This window comes from Capricornis sumatraensis, chromosome 23 (assembly GCF_032405125.1).
Source record: "Capricornis sumatraensis isolate serow.1 chromosome 23, serow.2, whole genome shotgun sequence".
Classification (NCBI taxonomy): Eukaryota; Metazoa; Chordata; class Mammalia; order Artiodactyla; family Bovidae; genus Capricornis; species Capricornis sumatraensis.
In genome coordinates this window covers 10,326,267-10,344,277 of record NC_091091.1, presented here as the reverse complement: position 1 = coordinate 10,344,277, position 18,011 = coordinate 10,326,267, and the positions used below count along the sequence as shown (strand labels likewise).

The window sequence follows — 18,011 nt, the reverse complement described above, 5'->3', positions numbered from 1 at the left end:
GGTTACTTCAAGCCCATACACCAATAAAATGAACAACCTGGAAGAAATGAACAAGTTCTTAGAAATGCACAACTTTCCAAGACCCAGGAAGAAACAGAAAATATTAACAGACCAATCAGAAGTAATGAAATTGAAACTGTGATTAAAGATCTTCCAAAGTCCAGGACCACATTGCTACACAAAAAATTCTATCAAACACTTAGAGAAGAGCTAACACCTATCCTTCTCAAACTCTTCCAAAATACTGCGGAGGGAAAAACACTGTCGAACTCTTTCTATGAGGCCACCATCACCCTGATACTAAAACCAGACAAAGATAACAAAAAGAAGACCACAGCCCAACATCACTGATGAACACAGATGCAAAAGTCCTCAACATAACACTGGATTGGCCAAAAGGTTCCTTTGTGTTTCTCCCTAAAACGATACAGAAAAATCTGAACACTTTGGCCAATCCAAAACTAGCAAACTGAATTCAGATCCACTTTAAAAGGATCATATACCTTGATCAAGTGGAATTTATCTCAAGGATGCAAGGATTCTTCAATATATGCAAATCAATCAATGTGACATTCCACATTAACAAATTTAATAATAAAAACCACATGGGGCAGTTGCTGGCAGTCCAGTGGTTAAGAATCCACCTTGCAATGCAAGGGACACGTTTAATACCATGTTCCAGGGAGCATCCAAGCTTGTGCACCCAACTACTGAGCCCATACTCTAGAGCCCATGAGCTGCAATTACTAAGCCCACGCACTGCAATTTTGAAGACTACAGACCTAGAGCCTGTGCTCCACAACCAGAGACAGCATTGCAATGAGAAGCCCACACACAGCAATGAAGAGTAGCCCCTGCTTGCTACAACTAGAGTAAGCTTATATGCAGCGATGAAGACCCATCACAGCAGAATATTTTAAAAATATATTTTAAAAAAACGGTCATCTTATAGATGCAGAAAAACTTTTGACAAAATTCAACACCCATTTATGATTAAAAAAGAAAAAGGCTCTCTAGAAAGTGGGCATTGATGGAACCTATCTTAACATATTAAAGGTCACATATGGCAAACCCACAGCAATCATTATTTTCAATGGTGAAAAACTGAAAGCATTTCCTTCAAGATCAGGAACAAGACAAAGGTGCCCACTCTCATCACTATTACTCAACATAGTCTTGGAAGTACAAGCCACAGCAATCAGAGAAGAAGAAATTAAAGGAATTCAAATTGGAAAAGAAGTAATACTGTCACTGTTTACAGATGACATGATACTATACTTACAAAATCCTAAAGATTCTATAAGAAAACTATTAGAGCTAATCAATAAATTTAGTAAAGTTGCAGAATACAAAACAAAGAGAAATCTCTTGCATTCCTATACAGTAACAATGAAAGATCAGAAAGAGAAATTAAGGAAACAATCCCATTTACCACTGCAACAAAAAGACATAAAATCCAATCCTAAGGAGGCAAAAGACTGTACAGAAACCTGTAAGATACTGATTAAAGAAATCAAAGACCACACACACACACGGAGAGACGCACCATGTTCTTGGACTGGAAGAATCAATATTGTGAAGGCGACTATACAACTCAAAGCAATCTACATATTCAATGCAATCCCTATCAAATTACCAATGGCATTTCCACAGAACTAGAACAGAAAATCTTACAATTTGTATGGAAACACAAAAGACTCCGAACAGACAAAGCAGTCTTGAGAAAGAAGAACAGAGCTGGGGGAATCAGGCTCCCTAACTTCAGACTATACTACAAAGCTACAGAAATCAAGAAAGTATGGTACTGGCACAAAAACAGAAATATAGATTAATGGAACAGGACAGAAAGCCCAGAAATAAACCCATACATCTATGGTTAATTAATCTATGACAAAAAATGACAAGAATATACAACCAAGAAAAGACAGTCTCAATAGGTGATGCTGGGAAAACTGGATGGCTACATGCAAAGCAATGAAATTAGAACACTCTCAAACACCATACACAAAAGTAAACTCAAAATGGATTAAAGATCAAAATGTAAAGCCTGACACTACAGAGCTCTTAAGGGAAAACATAGGCAGAACACTCTTTAACATAAATCACAGCAAGATCTTTTTTGACCAACGCCTAGAGTAATGAAAATAAAAACAAAAATAAACAAATGGGACCTAATGAAACGTAAAAGCTTTTGCAGAGCACAGGAAATCATAAATAAGATGAAAGGACAGTCCTCAGAATGGGAGAAAATATTTGCAAACAAAGCAACTGACAACGGATTAGTCTCCAAAATACACAAACAGCTCATGCAGCTCAGTATCAAAAAGATAAACAACCCAACAGAAAAATGGGAAGAAGACCTAAACAGGAATTTCTCCAAAGAAGACACACAGACGGCCAATAAACACACGAAAAGATGCTCAACACTGCTGCTGCTAAGTCACTTCACTCGTGTCCGACTCTGTGCGACCCCACAGACGGCAGCCCACCAGGCTCCCTCGTCCCTGGGATTCTCCAGGCAAGAACACTGGAGTGGGTTGCCACCTCCTTCTCCAATGCATGAAAGTGAAAAGTGAAAGTGAAGTCGCTCAGTCGTGTCCGACCCTCAGTGACCCCATGGACTGCAGTCTTCCAGGCTCCTCCGTCCATGGGATTTTCCAGGCAAGAGTGCTGGAGTGGGGTGCCATTGCCTTCTCTGCACCACTGCTAATGCAAATAAAAACTACAGTGAGGTATCACCTCACACTGGTCAGAACAGCCATGATCAAAAATTCTACAAACAATAAATGCTGGAGAGGGTATGGAGAAAAGGGAATCCTCCTATGCTGTTGGTGGGAGTGTAAATTGGTATGGCCACTATGGAGAACAGTATGCAAGTTCCTTCAAAAACTAAAAATAAAACCACCATATTACACAGCAATCCTACTACTGGGCATATAACCTAAGAAAATAGTAATTCAAAAAGACACACGTACCTCAATGTTCACTGCAGCACTATTCACAATAACTTGGAAGCAATTATTGGATGCATATAAACAAGGGAATATTACTCAGTCATAAAAAGGAATGAAATTATGCCATTTGCAGATAAGTGAATGGACCTAAAATCACTGCAGATGGTGACTGCAGCCATGAAATTAAGAAGCTTACTCCTTGGAAGAAAAGTTATGACCAACCTAGATAGTATATTCAAAAGCAGAGACATTACTTTGCCAACAAAGGTCCATCTAGTCAAGGCTATGGTTTTTCCAGTGGTCATGTATGGATGTGAGATTTGGACTGTGAAGAAGGCTGAGTGCTGAAGAATTGATGCTTTTGAACTGTGGTGTTGGAGAAGACTCTTGAGAATCCCTTGGACTGCAAGGAGATCCAACCAGTCCATTCCAAAGGAGATCAGTCCTGGGTGTTCTTTGGAAGGAATGATGCTAAAGCTGAAACTCCAGTACTTTGGCCACCTCATCCGAAGAGTTGACTCATTGGAAAAGACTCTGATGCTGGGAGGGATTGGGGGCAGGAGGAAAAGGGGACCGACAGAGGATGAGATGGCTGGATGGCATCACCAGCTTGATGGACGTGAGTTTGGGTGAACTCCGGGAGATGGTGATAGACCGGGAGGCCTGGCGTGCTGCAATTCATGGGGTCGCAAAGAGTCGGACCTGACTGAGTGACCGAACTGACTGACTGAACGGACCTAGAGATTGTCATACAGAGTGAAGTGAGTCAGAAAAACACATACTATACATTAATGCATATATGTGGAATTTAGAAAAATGATATAGATGAACTTATTTGCAAAGCACAAAGAGACACAGAGGTAGAGAAAGAGGACAAACCTAAGAATACCAAAGGGGAAGTGGAGGTGGGATAGACTGGGGCCCTGGGATCGGCACATATACACTACTACGTATAACATCCGTAACTAATGACAACTGACTGTGTAGCGTAGCACAGAGGATTCTGCTCAGTGCGCCATGGTGACCTAAGCAGGAAGGAAGTCCAAGGAAGCAGGGATATATGGATATGTGTAGCTGATTCACTTTGCTGTAGAGCAGAAACATAAGGCTGTTCAGCAACTATACACACTCCCCCAAAAAGGAATTGAAACAATTATATCTCATTTGGAAAATGTTAACACTAAAAAGTAATTTTGTTGAAAAAAGAAAAAGTGTTTCCTTTGCAATATTTTTGTTCTAACTACATGAATTAATAAATTCACTGAGAATAATCATTTACCTAATAAGGTTAAACTCATTTCCATGTTTTTATAACTGATAGTTAAAAATAAAATTTTATATAGACTACCACAAAAATTAATAGATTATTAATGCAAATACACAGCAAACCTGCATCAATTACTATCACCAATTACTACGACCAAGGCAACCAAGAAAATATAAATTGCTATCATTCAAAATATGCTCTAGGGCAGCGATCCCTAAGCTCAGGGATACAATGCCTGATGATCTGAGGTGGAATTGATGTTAATAAATAACAGAAATAAACTGCACAATAAATGTAATGTGCTTCAATCATCCCAAAACCACCTCCCCTATTCTGGCAAATACAAAAATTATCTTCCATGGAATCAGTCCCTGGTGCCAAAAAGGTTGGGGACTGCCACTCTAGGGAACAGAAACATCTCGACAAGTAAAACCCTTTCTAATTAAAGAGAGGAAAGCAACAGGGTTATAATAACTTTAACACAAAATGATGCGATAGTTTAATCAAATGACTTCTGTATCCACTCTCAACAAAACAGAATACTCCTACCACAGCAAAAGAAAATTTGACAGATCAAAAGTAGCTAAATTCTATTTTGCCTCACTTCAATATTACTAAAATATGCTTAAATTTTAAATATGCAATACCTATCAGACAGTAAGGAAAAAAAGCTGCTAGACATTAAACTTCAGCTACTTTTGTGTAACAGGTTATAATCTTGTGAATCAAAATAATGACAGCCTTTTCGAATATTTAGGTTATCTTAAATTCACAGTAAGGAAAATCAGAAAAGAACAGGAAAAAAATTTTGCCAAATATTAGAAAAATGTTTAATGTGTAACTACAGAGAAACAAATATTTCTGGTGATTCTGCCATTTAAAATAATTAACGAAATTATGAGGTGCTTTGGAAATTGTTAAAACACACACACACCTTCAAGTTCAAACATACACACACACCTTGCAGCTCAAACACACACACACCTTTAAGTTCAAACACACACACCTTTAAGCTCACTATGATGAATATTTTAAAATACATTGATATCAACAAAAACTAAAAGCTAACATGGAAACATGAAGTTCCAGAGAAGTAAAATTCTTTAAGTAGTTTTTATAAAATTTTCTTAAGAAAACGGAGTTTTTTATTCATATACTGAAATAAACACCATATTTATTCAATTAAATTACAGCAACAAGTGCTATTTATTTTTCTTAAATGTGAAGTTATCACATGATTAGCAGCCCTGGTTTTAAAATATTTATCAGTATCTCTGACTAGCTCCTATAATTTCATAAAGAATCAAAAGAGTCAAAACTTAAATTTCATAAGGATTTTTAAAATAGGCCTTGACATCTGCCTGTGCAAAGTTGACAAGCAAAGCAAATTGTAATATCAAGCGAACAGAAAAAATTAATCATAGCAAACAATCTATTCCTAGAACACTTTTGTAATTATGTTTATCCTAAAAACAAAACAAAACTCAGAATCCACTAAGCTACTCCCTTGGCATCTTCCCGTCTTCGGACTAAACTAAAACTCTGTCCCAATTTTTTCTAAAAACTTCACACATTAATGCAAGTTTTTAAATGTAGATAAGTAAAGCACTTATTCAATGGGCTGACAGCAAATTTAGGGTCTCAGAAAGAATGTAACATATCCATCAGAGAACCTTAGCTGGCCCTACTTTCTTCATCTGGAAAGAAACAAGACATTTTTAGAACTTGTCAGAGATTTGCCATTTTACATCAGCATATGTAACCACACCTGATTATAACAAAAGCAGCTTTAGAATTAGAAAAGTGTAAGATTAAAGAATGCATTGAACACCACAAAACAAGTATCCTGTAAGTAAAGTATCTCCTAATTACGTAACTACTTTTAAAACTAGTGGCAATATAAAAATGAAAAAAAAATGCTTTAATAAAGCATATCCATCCTGTTAGATAAGTTTTATGTAACATCCTTCTGAATACCTCATATAGTGCAATATACTTAACTTGAAAATATCTTTAGCCTTTTCTGACAGAAGTTCAAAGCAACACTTTCACAATCAGCCAAGTAACACATGAGCCTTCTTCAAATAAACCTTTTTTTGTTACCAGGGAACTTTTGTGGAAAAATTTCTTATAAAGAATACTAGCCTAGCAGCAGTCAAAAAATACGGATGTTAAAAGCCTAGCTCTATCATTTATTAGCAATTTGACCTTCTTAAATACCACAACCTAAGGGCAAAGGTACTGACTTCTATAAAATATCATACTTATTATATACCAAACACTTAAACCTCTAAATCAGAGTTTCTCAACCTCAGCAATGTTAGCAATTTGAGCTAGACAATTATTTGTTGTGGATGAGGCTGTTCTGTGCATTGTAGGATGCTTAGCAGCATTCCTTGCCTCTACGCCGAGACAGATGACAATAGCTTCCGCCCTTTGCCCCTCTTCCCCAAGCTGTGATCACCAAAAATGTCTCTGACATTGCCAAATACCCAGACAAGGCAGAGGGGGATCACCCCCAGCTGGCAACCAATATTCTGAAAATATATTCTTCCAACCAACCTAAAAAAAGTACACACAAGGGTTTTTACCACGTTAGAGATATGAAAACCAAGGTTCACCAAGGTTAAGTATTTTGTCTTTTATTACATAACTGACAAATAGCCAAGCAAAGACTTAAGCTAGACTTTAAATCTAGCTAATTTCCAAATCTATACACCTTCCATTCCACTATACTTTTGTAAAACTCATTGTCTTCATCTGCAAAAATTAGAGTAACAATTGCCATCTGAGCTATTTCGTATTTACAAATAAAATTATATGTATGTGTAAATTCTATTAAACTAAAGGAGGTAACATATTAAGGATTTGCTTGACAGGAGATTCCCCTGATGCTGGGGAAGACTGAAGGCGGGAGGAGAAGGGGACAACAGAGGATGAGATGATTGGATGGCATCACCGACTCAATGCACATGAGTCTGAGTAAACTCCAGGAGCACAGGGAGGCCTGGCGAGCTGCAGTCCATGGGGTCGCAGAGTCGGACACGACTGAGCAACTGAACTGAACTGAACTGACAGGAGATAATGTAATACAGTGGTTCACAAAGTGTGATCCCCAGACTACCATCATCAGTACCGTCTGGGAACTTAATGAAATATAAATTCCCAGGCTCCAACTCAGATGTTAATGAATCTGAAACTCTGGAGGTGGGGCAAGTAATCCATGACTTAAGTCTTGCAAGTCTTTTACATGCCCATCTAAAGTCTGAGAACCACTGATGTACGTAACGGGAAAAATACTGCATCACCAGGTGCCTAAAAACCCAGCACCCTCTTTGGACTCAATCTTCTGGTAGCCTTTAACAAGTTACTGATTTTTTTTTTTTTTTTTGGAGCTACAATTCCTGTATTAAAAAATGAGGAAAGTAATGCTTGTACCATATTTTAGGCTGCTCCTTTTTTCTTGCAAAATCAAATGTATTAACAATTATTAAAGGCTTTATTAATGAAAAATGCTAAAACAAATATAAGACACAGGGTATATGCTAGCTAATTCTATTTCATTTTTCAAAAAACATCCCTTCTGGCTTAAGTCCTCATTTCTTCATCTTTCATATTTCATAAATGAAAAAGTGAAAATGTTAAATAAATTTTACAACAAAGCTAAGCCTGACAAAGTATTATTTTCACATAATAAAAGAAAAAAAGTCTACACATTTCACTTTAACTCTGATAGATTCAAAGTCACTGATAAATACATATTTTAAAAATAACACCTAAAAAATACCAAGCGTGGTAACATTCCCCAAACTTCATTTTAAACGTAGAATAAAGATTTCCATTCTATTTATTTAATCTCCAGTAAGTTCCAAATAAATAGAATACTGAAACAGAAGTGTCTCACTAAATTCATGACAGCAAAAGAATTTTAAATGAAAAGAAAAAAAAAACTATATATTTAAAACAGGGACTTGTTTGCAATTCAACATATATGCTGTACTTATAAATCACTTTAAGAATATATCTGATTCGGGACTTCCCTGGTGGTCCAATACTTAAGAACTCATCTTCCAACGCAGGAGACAAAGGCTCAATTTCTGGCCAAGAAATTAAGGTCATACGTGCCGCAGGGCAACTAAGCCTGCGTGCCACACGAGAGCCTGTGTGCACAACTAGAGAACCCATGCACCACAATTCCTAAGCCCATGTGCTTTAGAGCCTGGGCTCCACAAGGAAGCCTGTGGGCCACAACCAGAGAAAGCCCAATCACTGCAACAAAGACCCAGAACAGCCAAGATTTTTTTTTAAATTTAGGAATAAAACCATATATATCTGATGTAAGGACTACCTGCTTCAAATCACAACCAATTTATAACACCTTAAATAATTACATCTTCCTTAAAAGATCAAAATACTAAATATATAAAATTAGCAGAATGCAATTAACACTAGTTAATATTTAGTTTATTTGGTTATTAAATTATTAATGATTTAATAATTTAGTCAATTAATTAGTAATTAATACTAAAGAAGTGAGAACCTTATTCTACTCAGCCTAAAAACCTACAAAAAGCAAAAGAAATAAAACTGAAAGCTATTCTGAAGGGCTTTAATAACACTAAATCAACTGTATGTTTGGGGTAGTGATATAACACAAAATTTAGGTGCATGTAACACAGAACAGAGAAGTCAGGGAATTGTAGACAATTAAGTTTTCCTAGAAGTTGTCAAAATGCACAGTTCAATTCTGCAACCTAGACCTGGACCAAAAATACAGCTAGTTTACCTAACATATAACAAAACATGTAGAAACCATGTAATCAGAGAGTTGCATACATAATTAGACAGCACAATTCATTTTGTAATACAAAACAAATAAGGAAAAAACAAAAACCTCCCTGGTAATCAAGTGCTTCGGTACTGAGGGCACTGTGACACAGCAAGGAGTCCCGAACAGGGAAAGAAAAAAAAAAAGACTGATCCCTATACACAAGAAATGAACGGCCTCTAATAGGCAGGTCTCAAGCTTATTCCATTTTCCCCACACCTGGTAAGAATAAATTAAGAAAAAAATCTTTTAGTTCTTCCCATTTCTAGGGCCTAAAACTGGATCAAAAGTGAAAATGGGAAATAATACAAAGGTTTAACCTAAATATAACTCCCATATTAATGCACTGCCAGATTATTTTAAGTGCAAATAATAATGTAATAAATGTAACTTGGCGTTCAAAGCTGCATGACTCCAAAAATCTGAACTTAAAAAGAAATGCTACAGTGCCTTCACTGATAGTTTATGTAACTGTTGTATCACATAATAAATGTTTTGAGACAGAGATTATTCTGTGAATAAAATATGATATTTTAGTTGACCTGTCTTTAACTCTAAAGAAAATTTAATATTTTAACAAATTTTTAATGTTATAATGAAATTTTATTTTTCTACTTCATATAGAGGAAGTTTTCATCATACCTTAGTATTTAAAGTAAATAGTCTTTGATTAGTATGATTAATGCTTCCATAGTATGAGGGAGCAGAGGGTCAAACTACTTGTGATGAAACAGCAAAATCAGACATTTTATACTCAGAGCTCCTAAAGGAATACTCCTATTTTAAAAAATACTCATAGCATAAACCAATTTATATGGCAACATATCCAAAACTGAGGAAATTCAGTTAAAATCACTGCTCTTCCCATACATGAAAAGACAAATAATTTCTCATACACGGGTAACCTGGAATTATAATTTTTAACAGCAGCAGTGCCCATTTAAATATTTACAAGGTGGCAAGTTCTATGCCATTACTTATCTCATTTATTCTTCAAAATAAACATTATATGGGTGGGTACCATTATCCCAATTTCACAAATAATACAGATTGAGAAAAGTTAAGCAACCTACACAAAGTCATTCAGCTACTAAGTGTCAGAGTCAGGATTCCAACACAGGCAGTGTTGGTTCCAGAGCCTACACTGCCACCTTAAAATCTAAAATGAAACAATGTACAAACAATGTGTGGAAATAACTCATACTCAATATTTTAATGTAATTTAAAACAGATTTAACCTTATTTAAAACTTATAAAACCATACCCACTAGGTGAACTCTTCTTTAATGAGAAATTCAACTTTTAGAAATATTACTATGATTGCCTAACTTTGTATTCACATACATAAAAGTATTCAAACGCTTTTAAGTTAGATTCACTGTCCATAGCTGAAGTGATGACTACTATAATAACTGTGTAACAACTTAAAATATGATATACAAATATCATATTCCTTTTCCCACACTACATACAGGTTAAGAACAATTTTTCTGCTGGAAGGTATTGCCATAGTATCCAAATCTGCCAAAAGGACCAATAAGCACACACCTAATACCCTGAAGATGTCCACTCATCTCTGAATGCAAACTGGTGCAAATGAAGTGAATCTGCCTTAACCATACTGAACTAAATTGAAACTTTCCATACAAAATTAATTCACCCCTAAGTTATGTTTATTCTTCTTAAATCAGTATTTTTCCAACAGTCTTTTTAATTCCAATGCAAATTATTTTAAAAGTACCAAACTGCTAATAGCTTTTCTGTAGCCAATGAAAAAATTCCAAAAAGTAGGGAATAGTAGGTGAACAGTCAAATCCAATATACTAATTTCACCTTTCCTAAGTATTTTAAGTAAAACTGAATATTTACTGAAATAATTTCTGACCCCAATCTCACAGTCTGATACATCTTAAGCCACTATCCTTAGAATAAATCCTAACAGAAATCAGACCACATAAGAATATTGACTTTACTTAAAATCATGTTTATCTAACAGAAAAAGAGAGGAGAAAAGAGTGACAGTTCTATGAAATACAAATAGAACTTCGGAACAAAGAGTGTCTACAGGAAAAAAAGTATACCAAATACATTTCCTTCATTATCATTAACAACATTTTTCTGAAAGCTAACCTCTTAATAGTACAGCCAAGGCCTAACATTTCAAGTTAAGTGAAAAACTGTCATAAACGTGCAAACTTCTAAATTTCTTTTTACAAACTCCAATTTCACATACAATATTAATATAAAAACATTTCCTATGCTGCTGTCTTACTAGAAAGGTTGAGGTAAAAATTTAAAAATAGAATGTCTGAGAGTGATTTAATGTAGAAATTTTGTGAACCGATTTTCCCATAATAAATACTCTTACATTAAAAGTCACTGAAGTGATTACTTAAGTGGGCTTAAAAATTAAAAAGTATTAAGCTATCACCACATGAACAAATAGCAAATGGGGCAAATCTCAAAGTGAGGACATCTGAAAATCAGACTTCCAAAAAGTATCTTGTGACTTTAAGAGGTCTGTATTGTTTTTTTCGTGGTTTATGGAAAAAAGGAGATACTACACTATACCACACAAGAATTAAAATATCACCAGCTACCTTCAATGTTGTTAAAATTCTAAAAGGTAATATATACAAATGCATCTTTCTTTACTATCTCTCTAAAACTATATTTTAAATTAACGTGGTTATGTCTCACCATATTTTATATTTACTATTTCTTTAGCGTATCATAAACAATGTTAAATCTGCACTGATGACTACTATAGTGAAAACTTTTACAATGAACAGCAATAAATTCCTTTTTCCTTATATTAAGAATTACATAAACCGTAAATTTCTCAGATGTGCTTTATTCTTTAGTACGCTTTATGAAAATGAAGTTTGTAGATTATCCTGTAACAATTAGGTGGCCCAGTCATTTTGTACAGGAAAGAGATACAACTTACCTGATATAAAAAGTGTAAAATAAAAACTTTTGAGTAGAATCTTTTTTTAAAAAAATCTTCACTATACAGTCATTTCAGTAATCACTAATCTTAAAAGATAACAGCTAACTTCAACAGTCACTATACTCTCTATGAATTAAAGTTTTCCCTATGAACATTAATTATTTGAAAAGATGCAAACTTATCAAACAATTAAAATTCAATAGAAGCCTAAAGTGTCCATGAAATCTAAAAACAATGAATTTTTTATAGTCTCATGTTCAGTACTATTTTTCAGACTAATATTAAGGATAAACCCCCACCAACAAATTATTTTTAGAATAATTCAATTTTGCAGAAAAAAAAAAAACCAACCATAGTTCTCAATTTTCCTTTAAGGAAGTCACTTCATTACTGACTTTCATAAAAATACTCCAATCACTACTTTCATTAAAGAACTGAACTTTGAGAAGGCTAACTGTTGAAATAGATACTACAACTTGTCAGAGAAAAAGCCTTCAATGGCCATTTTAATTTTTCCCCCACCACAATAAACACAAAACACTGAAGTGAAACCAAGCAAACCAGTGCCTTAGTGTATCAAAATTATTGGAAGTGCAACTATCAAAAAGGCAAACCCTTTACTGACTTTCCTAACATGATTTTTTTTTTCATATCAACATTTGGCTCAATAAAACCACAACTCTAGAAATTAAGTGTTATTAGTCATTTGATGCAATATATGATAATGCTTTCTATGCATACCATAACTAAAAGGACAGTTTTAGAGAAACTTGTAAGTCACATAAATTTCACACACAGAGGCACGCACCCTGAAATCAAAGGAGAAATGCCTAATCGCTGCACTGCTCACATATAAAAACCTGGTAGAATAATGATAGTCTTATAACTGATAATTTTAAATCAAAAATAGCAAAAATACCATTTTTATGCAAAAATAGCATAAACATACTCTAAATACTAAAAGCAATCTGCCAAACAAACAGCATTCTAGAAAATTTTTTGAATGGGGGTTTACTTTAAAAAGTTAAACATTTAATTAATTTGTTCCTATACATCTAGATGACTGTCAAGTCACACCAACAGACTACTTCTGAAATAGGTTACAAATGAGAAGAACCAAGTTTAAGTATTTTTCATGATTATCTTCTGGGCAAACAGGTCAAGCTCAGCTTTAGTACTTTTTCAATTAATGCAACTCCAAAATGTCCAAATATTCTTTTAAAATACTATTTTTAAACTTAACAGAAAACTTAAGTTATGTGTGTGGTAAAGCTACTTCTTCAGTAACTTTTACCTTCACTTCATATCAGAAACTTGGGCAAAATCAGCTGCAAATACTATGTATGTATATATGTATGTGCAGATATATAATCCAAAGAAATAAAACCTCTTCATGTATGTAACATTTTTCTTCAAAAATATCTTCCCCATCGTTTTTAGCTAGAGATACAGACACTTCAGTGTCACTCTACTATTAGGCAAAATGTTTAGTGATATTTGCTAAGAAACCATTTTTTTTGAGTATACTCTATTAACACCTACACAACTGCTTAGTTTTAACTAAGTATTGTCCACTGCTACATTTCGTATCACCAAATTTTTTTGTCTTAATAGAAACCTTAATAAAATGCTTCAGTCACCTCAGACCAATAACTTAATCCTATTTTTCATGCCTTATACACTGGCCTACCAGTGACTCTCAATTCCTAACATATTTCCCATTCTGCCAAAAAGGAGGGCTCTACCTCCTATCCTTGATCAAAATTTGTTCATTATACCTGAAACTGCGAAGATTCATGCCTTTCAATAACCACTATCTTTTGAAATACAAAAGCCTAACTTTCAGACAGCCAACTGTACCCCAATGAAATTCTTGGGTTTCTGTCTTATTCAACAAGCTCACTCAGTAAATTTAATACACCATATGAAAAAAGCGAACACACCTACAATCCAAAGATGGAGTAAATCCACTCTTGCCAGCATTTCTGGTTATCAGCTGGTAAATTATATTTGATGTTCTACACAAGTCAGAGTAAAATTAACGGATACCCAAAGGTGACATAGGACCTGAAACCTAAATAAAGGTGAGCATCAATTCAAGTATCACAATCAATACTTAAATTTTAAGTGAAACTGAAGTTTAATCTCTGCAATCACCATTTGCTACACACAATACCCTTGAACCTACATAACATTATCATCTGAGATCAAAAACCACTCAATCTCCATTCTATTACGTGTCAGAAGAGCACTGAATCTACAATGCTACTGAACTGTACATTTCATGTCCTATTCTCCATCATCTTAAAGAGACCAAAAAAAAAAAAAAAGCAAATTTAACAAAATCTAGTAAGAGCGTCTTTGAGAAGTATCAGACTATTGATTTCAAACTGCAAAACTTCTGAACGCGGTTCAAAGTTGTAATTAACTTAGTTTTAACACATAAACCTACTTTTGCCTTCAAATGAGCACCATATATGCTAAAATGATTCTCTCTAAAGTTATGCAAATCAGTTCACAACTCACATTTTAAAAGAATCTATCAATGCAACCCAGGAAACTAAAAACAATCACTGCATGATTCTGATGCAATAAGCCGTACGTGCAACACTAATTTTCCTTTTAATCTGATCTATACCCTTGATCTAGGGCCTAAAGCCAAGATTTAATCGAAATATGCTCAAGCTCAAAGCACCTACTTCTCTGTTCATTTAGTAGACCGGATTACCGAGCTCACTAATCCACTAACAGTGTACTGGATTCTGCGGACAATAGCCCTTAGAAAGAGACCCATCCGTGCCTTGACACTTGCAACCAGGCAGGAGTTCCGTCTAGCCGAACACACCCTAGGCTGAATGCATTCAAAAGAGACACAAAATATACATCTAGAAATCCGACCGGGGTTAAATGTCACCCACACTATGGACATTTTTTCGCATCCGTCTATTCCCACGTTATCAGAGAGAGTGACAGAAAGGCAAAGAGGAGCAGCAGCCACAGAAATGGATACAGGTCAAGTCTAAGTCGAATCCATCCTCTTGATATCTCCTTTTGTTTCTGCTAACGATCTCTTTGATGATGGCTGTCATGTCTGGGAGCCTGTGGCTGAAGAAAAAGGAGGAGAGAGATGGCAGAAGCTGCTGGTGGCGGGGCTTCTTCTGCAGGATGGAAATGGCTCTGGACTTGGCGGTGGCTGATGCCCCTCGCTCTGCTGCCGCTTGGCTCTGGACCGCAGCCGGGTAATGGCTGCTGCGGCGGCTGCTGGATGGTTGCAGCGACTGGGCCTGCTTCTCCTCAGCAGCCAGGGGTCTGGCAGCGGCGGCAGCGGAATGGGGAGAAGAATAATCCTCGGAACGGCTGCCTCCTCCGGCGGCCTCCGGAGCCCGGGCCAGGGGGGGTGCGGCGGCGGCGGAGGGGAGGTTTAAAACCGGCCCGGGTCCCTGGATGTGCCGCCGCCGCCGCCGCCGTGTTGGAGGCAGTAGAAGGGGAGAGACCAACTCTCCGGCGTTCCCAGCCCTGGAAATGGTGACAGGCGACTCCGACCCCCTCCCCGGAGCTGCGGCCGCCGCCGCCGCCGCTTCTCCCCCCCGCTCCAGGAGCGGGAGGTGCCGCCGCCGCGCCTCAGCCGGCTCCCGCCCGAGCCCACGGCTTCCACCTTCCCTTTCAGGAGAAGCCGAGAAAGAGGCTGCACGGTTAGAAAAGACGAAGAGGGGGCGAGAAACGCCGCCGCTGCCGCCGCCGCCGGCCGGCCGGCTCCCCGAGGGCGCTGCCCCCGCGGCTGCTCACAGGCGCTGAGAGGGGCTCTGGGCTGCGGCCGCCGCCGTCTCTCATCTCCCTCGCCTGAGCCCGGCCTCGCCTCGCAGCGGCTCAACTCTCAAACTTCCATCATGGCTGCAGCTTCCGAGAGGAGAGATCTGAGCGCAGCCGCGTCCCGGCGCCCGAGCGCGTATCCTGCCGCAGTGCACAAAGAGTCCCGCCACATCACCGCCCGCCGGCCTGCCCGCCCCCTCCGCCGCCGCCGCGCCGGGAGTCCGGGCGCCTCGGGAGCCCGAGGGGAGGAGGGAGGCGTACCCGACCGCGCCAAGGGAGGGAAGGGCAGGGCCGAGACTGTAGGGAGGCGGCAGAAGGTGCAGCTCCGGGTCCCCAACCTGCAGGCGCACTGAGCATGCCCAGTATGACTGCCTAGTGCTAGATCGGGCTTGTTGCGAGGCGCCCGCCTGTAACTGCACTTGCCGCGGCTTCTTCTGCAGCAACGCAGGGTGGGGGGAACGAGCTGAGCCACGGCCGGTGCCCAGCCGGAGGCAGGGTAAACTATTGCGAAGGTGGGCAGGCGGGAGCGGGCAGCGGGGGGAGGGAAGGGGAGCGGTGAAGGTTGAAGCAGGTTTATTCATCTGTCTCACTGACTTGAGGGTGAGACTCCCTGCGCACAGGTGGAAAAGACCAGGTGACCGCGCTGGTCAGTGTTCAGGGAAACGCAGGGACAGCCCGTGCAGCGAGGACACCCTTCCCCCCACGCCCAGACTTCCCCGGCACGGCCTGCAGCCTTCCTCTGCTTTTGTATCGATGTCGGATCATAAGCGTTTGCGGGGATTTGACTGCAGGAGCCTCCGCCGAGAAGTCCCACCTCTCCACCCATCCCCGCCCGTGTCCTCAAGGTGTCAGTCTTAGTACAAAGAACAACCCCCCTATTGTGTCTCCAGTGTGTATCACCTCACCCGGCTCCCTTTCACCGCCCCACCTCCCGCTCCCCCGGCTACTCGATTCATTTGCCCTAAAAATGAAAGCTCCTAGCAGAGCGCGCTGAGTGTGAGCACATCGCCCCTGAATTTCTAGATCCCCAAAGGCAACTGTCCAGGTGGGCTGAAAGCGGATCCCCGAAGATGGAATGCGCCCTGCATTCCCCCTGGAGAGCCGAGAATCTCTCCCCTGGGGTTTCCAGCTGAGTTCACCACTCCAATTCAAGCTCGATCCTTAGAGGCTCCTCGACCCGCCCCTTTTGGACCGCTGTGAAAACCTCGCTGGGTGAATCGCCCCGGAGCCAGGTTCTGCGCTCCCCCTAGCTGGGGAGTGCGCGCCGCAGACCCCTGTTGCAGCGCGGGAGGGCGAAGTACGTGATTGTAGGAAGCTGCAGCCCCTGTGAGTGGGCGGAGCCGAGGAGGGTTCAAAAGGAGGTGGAGGGATACGCGGGCCACAGTCGGAACTACTTTCAGGAGGAGGTCACGTGTACTTCTAGTTGGGGAACTTTCCAAATTCCCACTCCCATATGATAGCTGTAGAGGCAAATGCTTCGCTTCCTTTGCCCAGAGTGCTCCCGCCTTGCACCGGCAGCGGGACCCCAAAGCCTCCCGGGTCTCGGTGGAAGAACAGGTTCAGACGAGCCTCCTACTGGAGCGCTGTCGGGGCTGGCGCCGGAGGAGCTGGTTACACAAGCACCCACATCCAAGCACGTGCCCCCGCCTTCCCTCACCTTGGCTGCTGCCGCTGATTCTTACAGATCTCGGAGCGAGGGTTCCCAAGCTGGTCGCACCCTTTGCCCGCTACCCACAGAGCAAGCTAGAGGACCGAAACCTGAGACTCCGAGCTCTGGAATCACTGGCTCTGCCTTCCCAACCGTGGGAGAAGGGACTAGATTTCAGGGGTCTGTCGCATCTTTCTCGCTAGCGCCCTGCCCCTTAGGGCGTAACTTTTCTGGTGCTGTACTCGCGGGGCAAAAGGGTATCTCCTGCAGCAGCCCGCTGCGTGAATTCAACGACGTTGCGACAAACTTTCAGTCAATACTTTCGGGCTGATGAGCGCGCCCCACCTACTGTAGACTCAGCCAAGTGACTTATCTGGTCGGAGAACCTAGTCCATGGCCTTCAGCCCAGAACAACCTTGTCAAGTCTGCTTACAGTTTGGATTGGTTGACCTAAACCGCGAAAGAGCTGGTTCAGAAACGCTGAGAACTAGAGTGCATTTACCCCAACATTGATCGGCCTGTAAAGTGAGTTGTCCACCGTCTGCTTGGAG

At 39.6% G+C, this 18,011-nt stretch overlaps 2 protein-coding genes across 2 annotated transcripts in view; one reads left to right on the top strand and one right to left on the bottom strand.

Annotated features, from left to right (window-relative positions):
• PTEN (phosphatase and tensin homolog) overlaps nucleotides 1-15,214 on the bottom strand; it is a 98,964-nt gene extending 83,750 nt beyond the window's left edge. Inside the window, exon 1 of the mRNA XM_068961215.1 lies at nucleotides 15,013-15,214. Coding sequence (XP_068817316.1) covers nucleotides 15,013-15,091 — 79 coding nt within the window. The 5' untranslated portion in view covers nucleotides 15,092-15,214. The remainder of the gene's footprint in view (nucleotides 1-15,012) is intronic.
• A 1,351-nt stretch (nucleotides 15,215-16,565) lies between these two features.
• Nucleotides 16,566-17,663, top strand: KLLN (killin, p53 regulated DNA replication inhibitor). The gene is made up of 2 exons (XM_068961780.1): nucleotides 16,566-16,646; nucleotides 17,124-17,663. The coding sequence occupies exons 1-2, from the start codon at nucleotides 16,566-16,568 to the stop codon at nucleotides 17,661-17,663; spliced, it is 621 nt and encodes a 206-aa protein (XP_068817881.1).
• The last annotated feature ends 348 nt before the right edge of the window (nucleotides 17,664-18,011 follow it).

What these genes read in the sequence shown, in the direction of transcription:
- KLLN (XM_068961780.1), top strand. Translation starts at nt 16,566, where the DNA reads ATGTCGGATCATAAGCGTTTGCGGGGATTTGACTGCAGGAGCCTCCGC. An exon ending in CTCTCCACCCATCCCCGCCC is followed by an intron (nt 16,647 to 17,123) that starts GTGTCCTCAAGG and finishes ACGTGATTGTAG; the next exon opens with GAAGCTGCAGCCCCTGTGAG.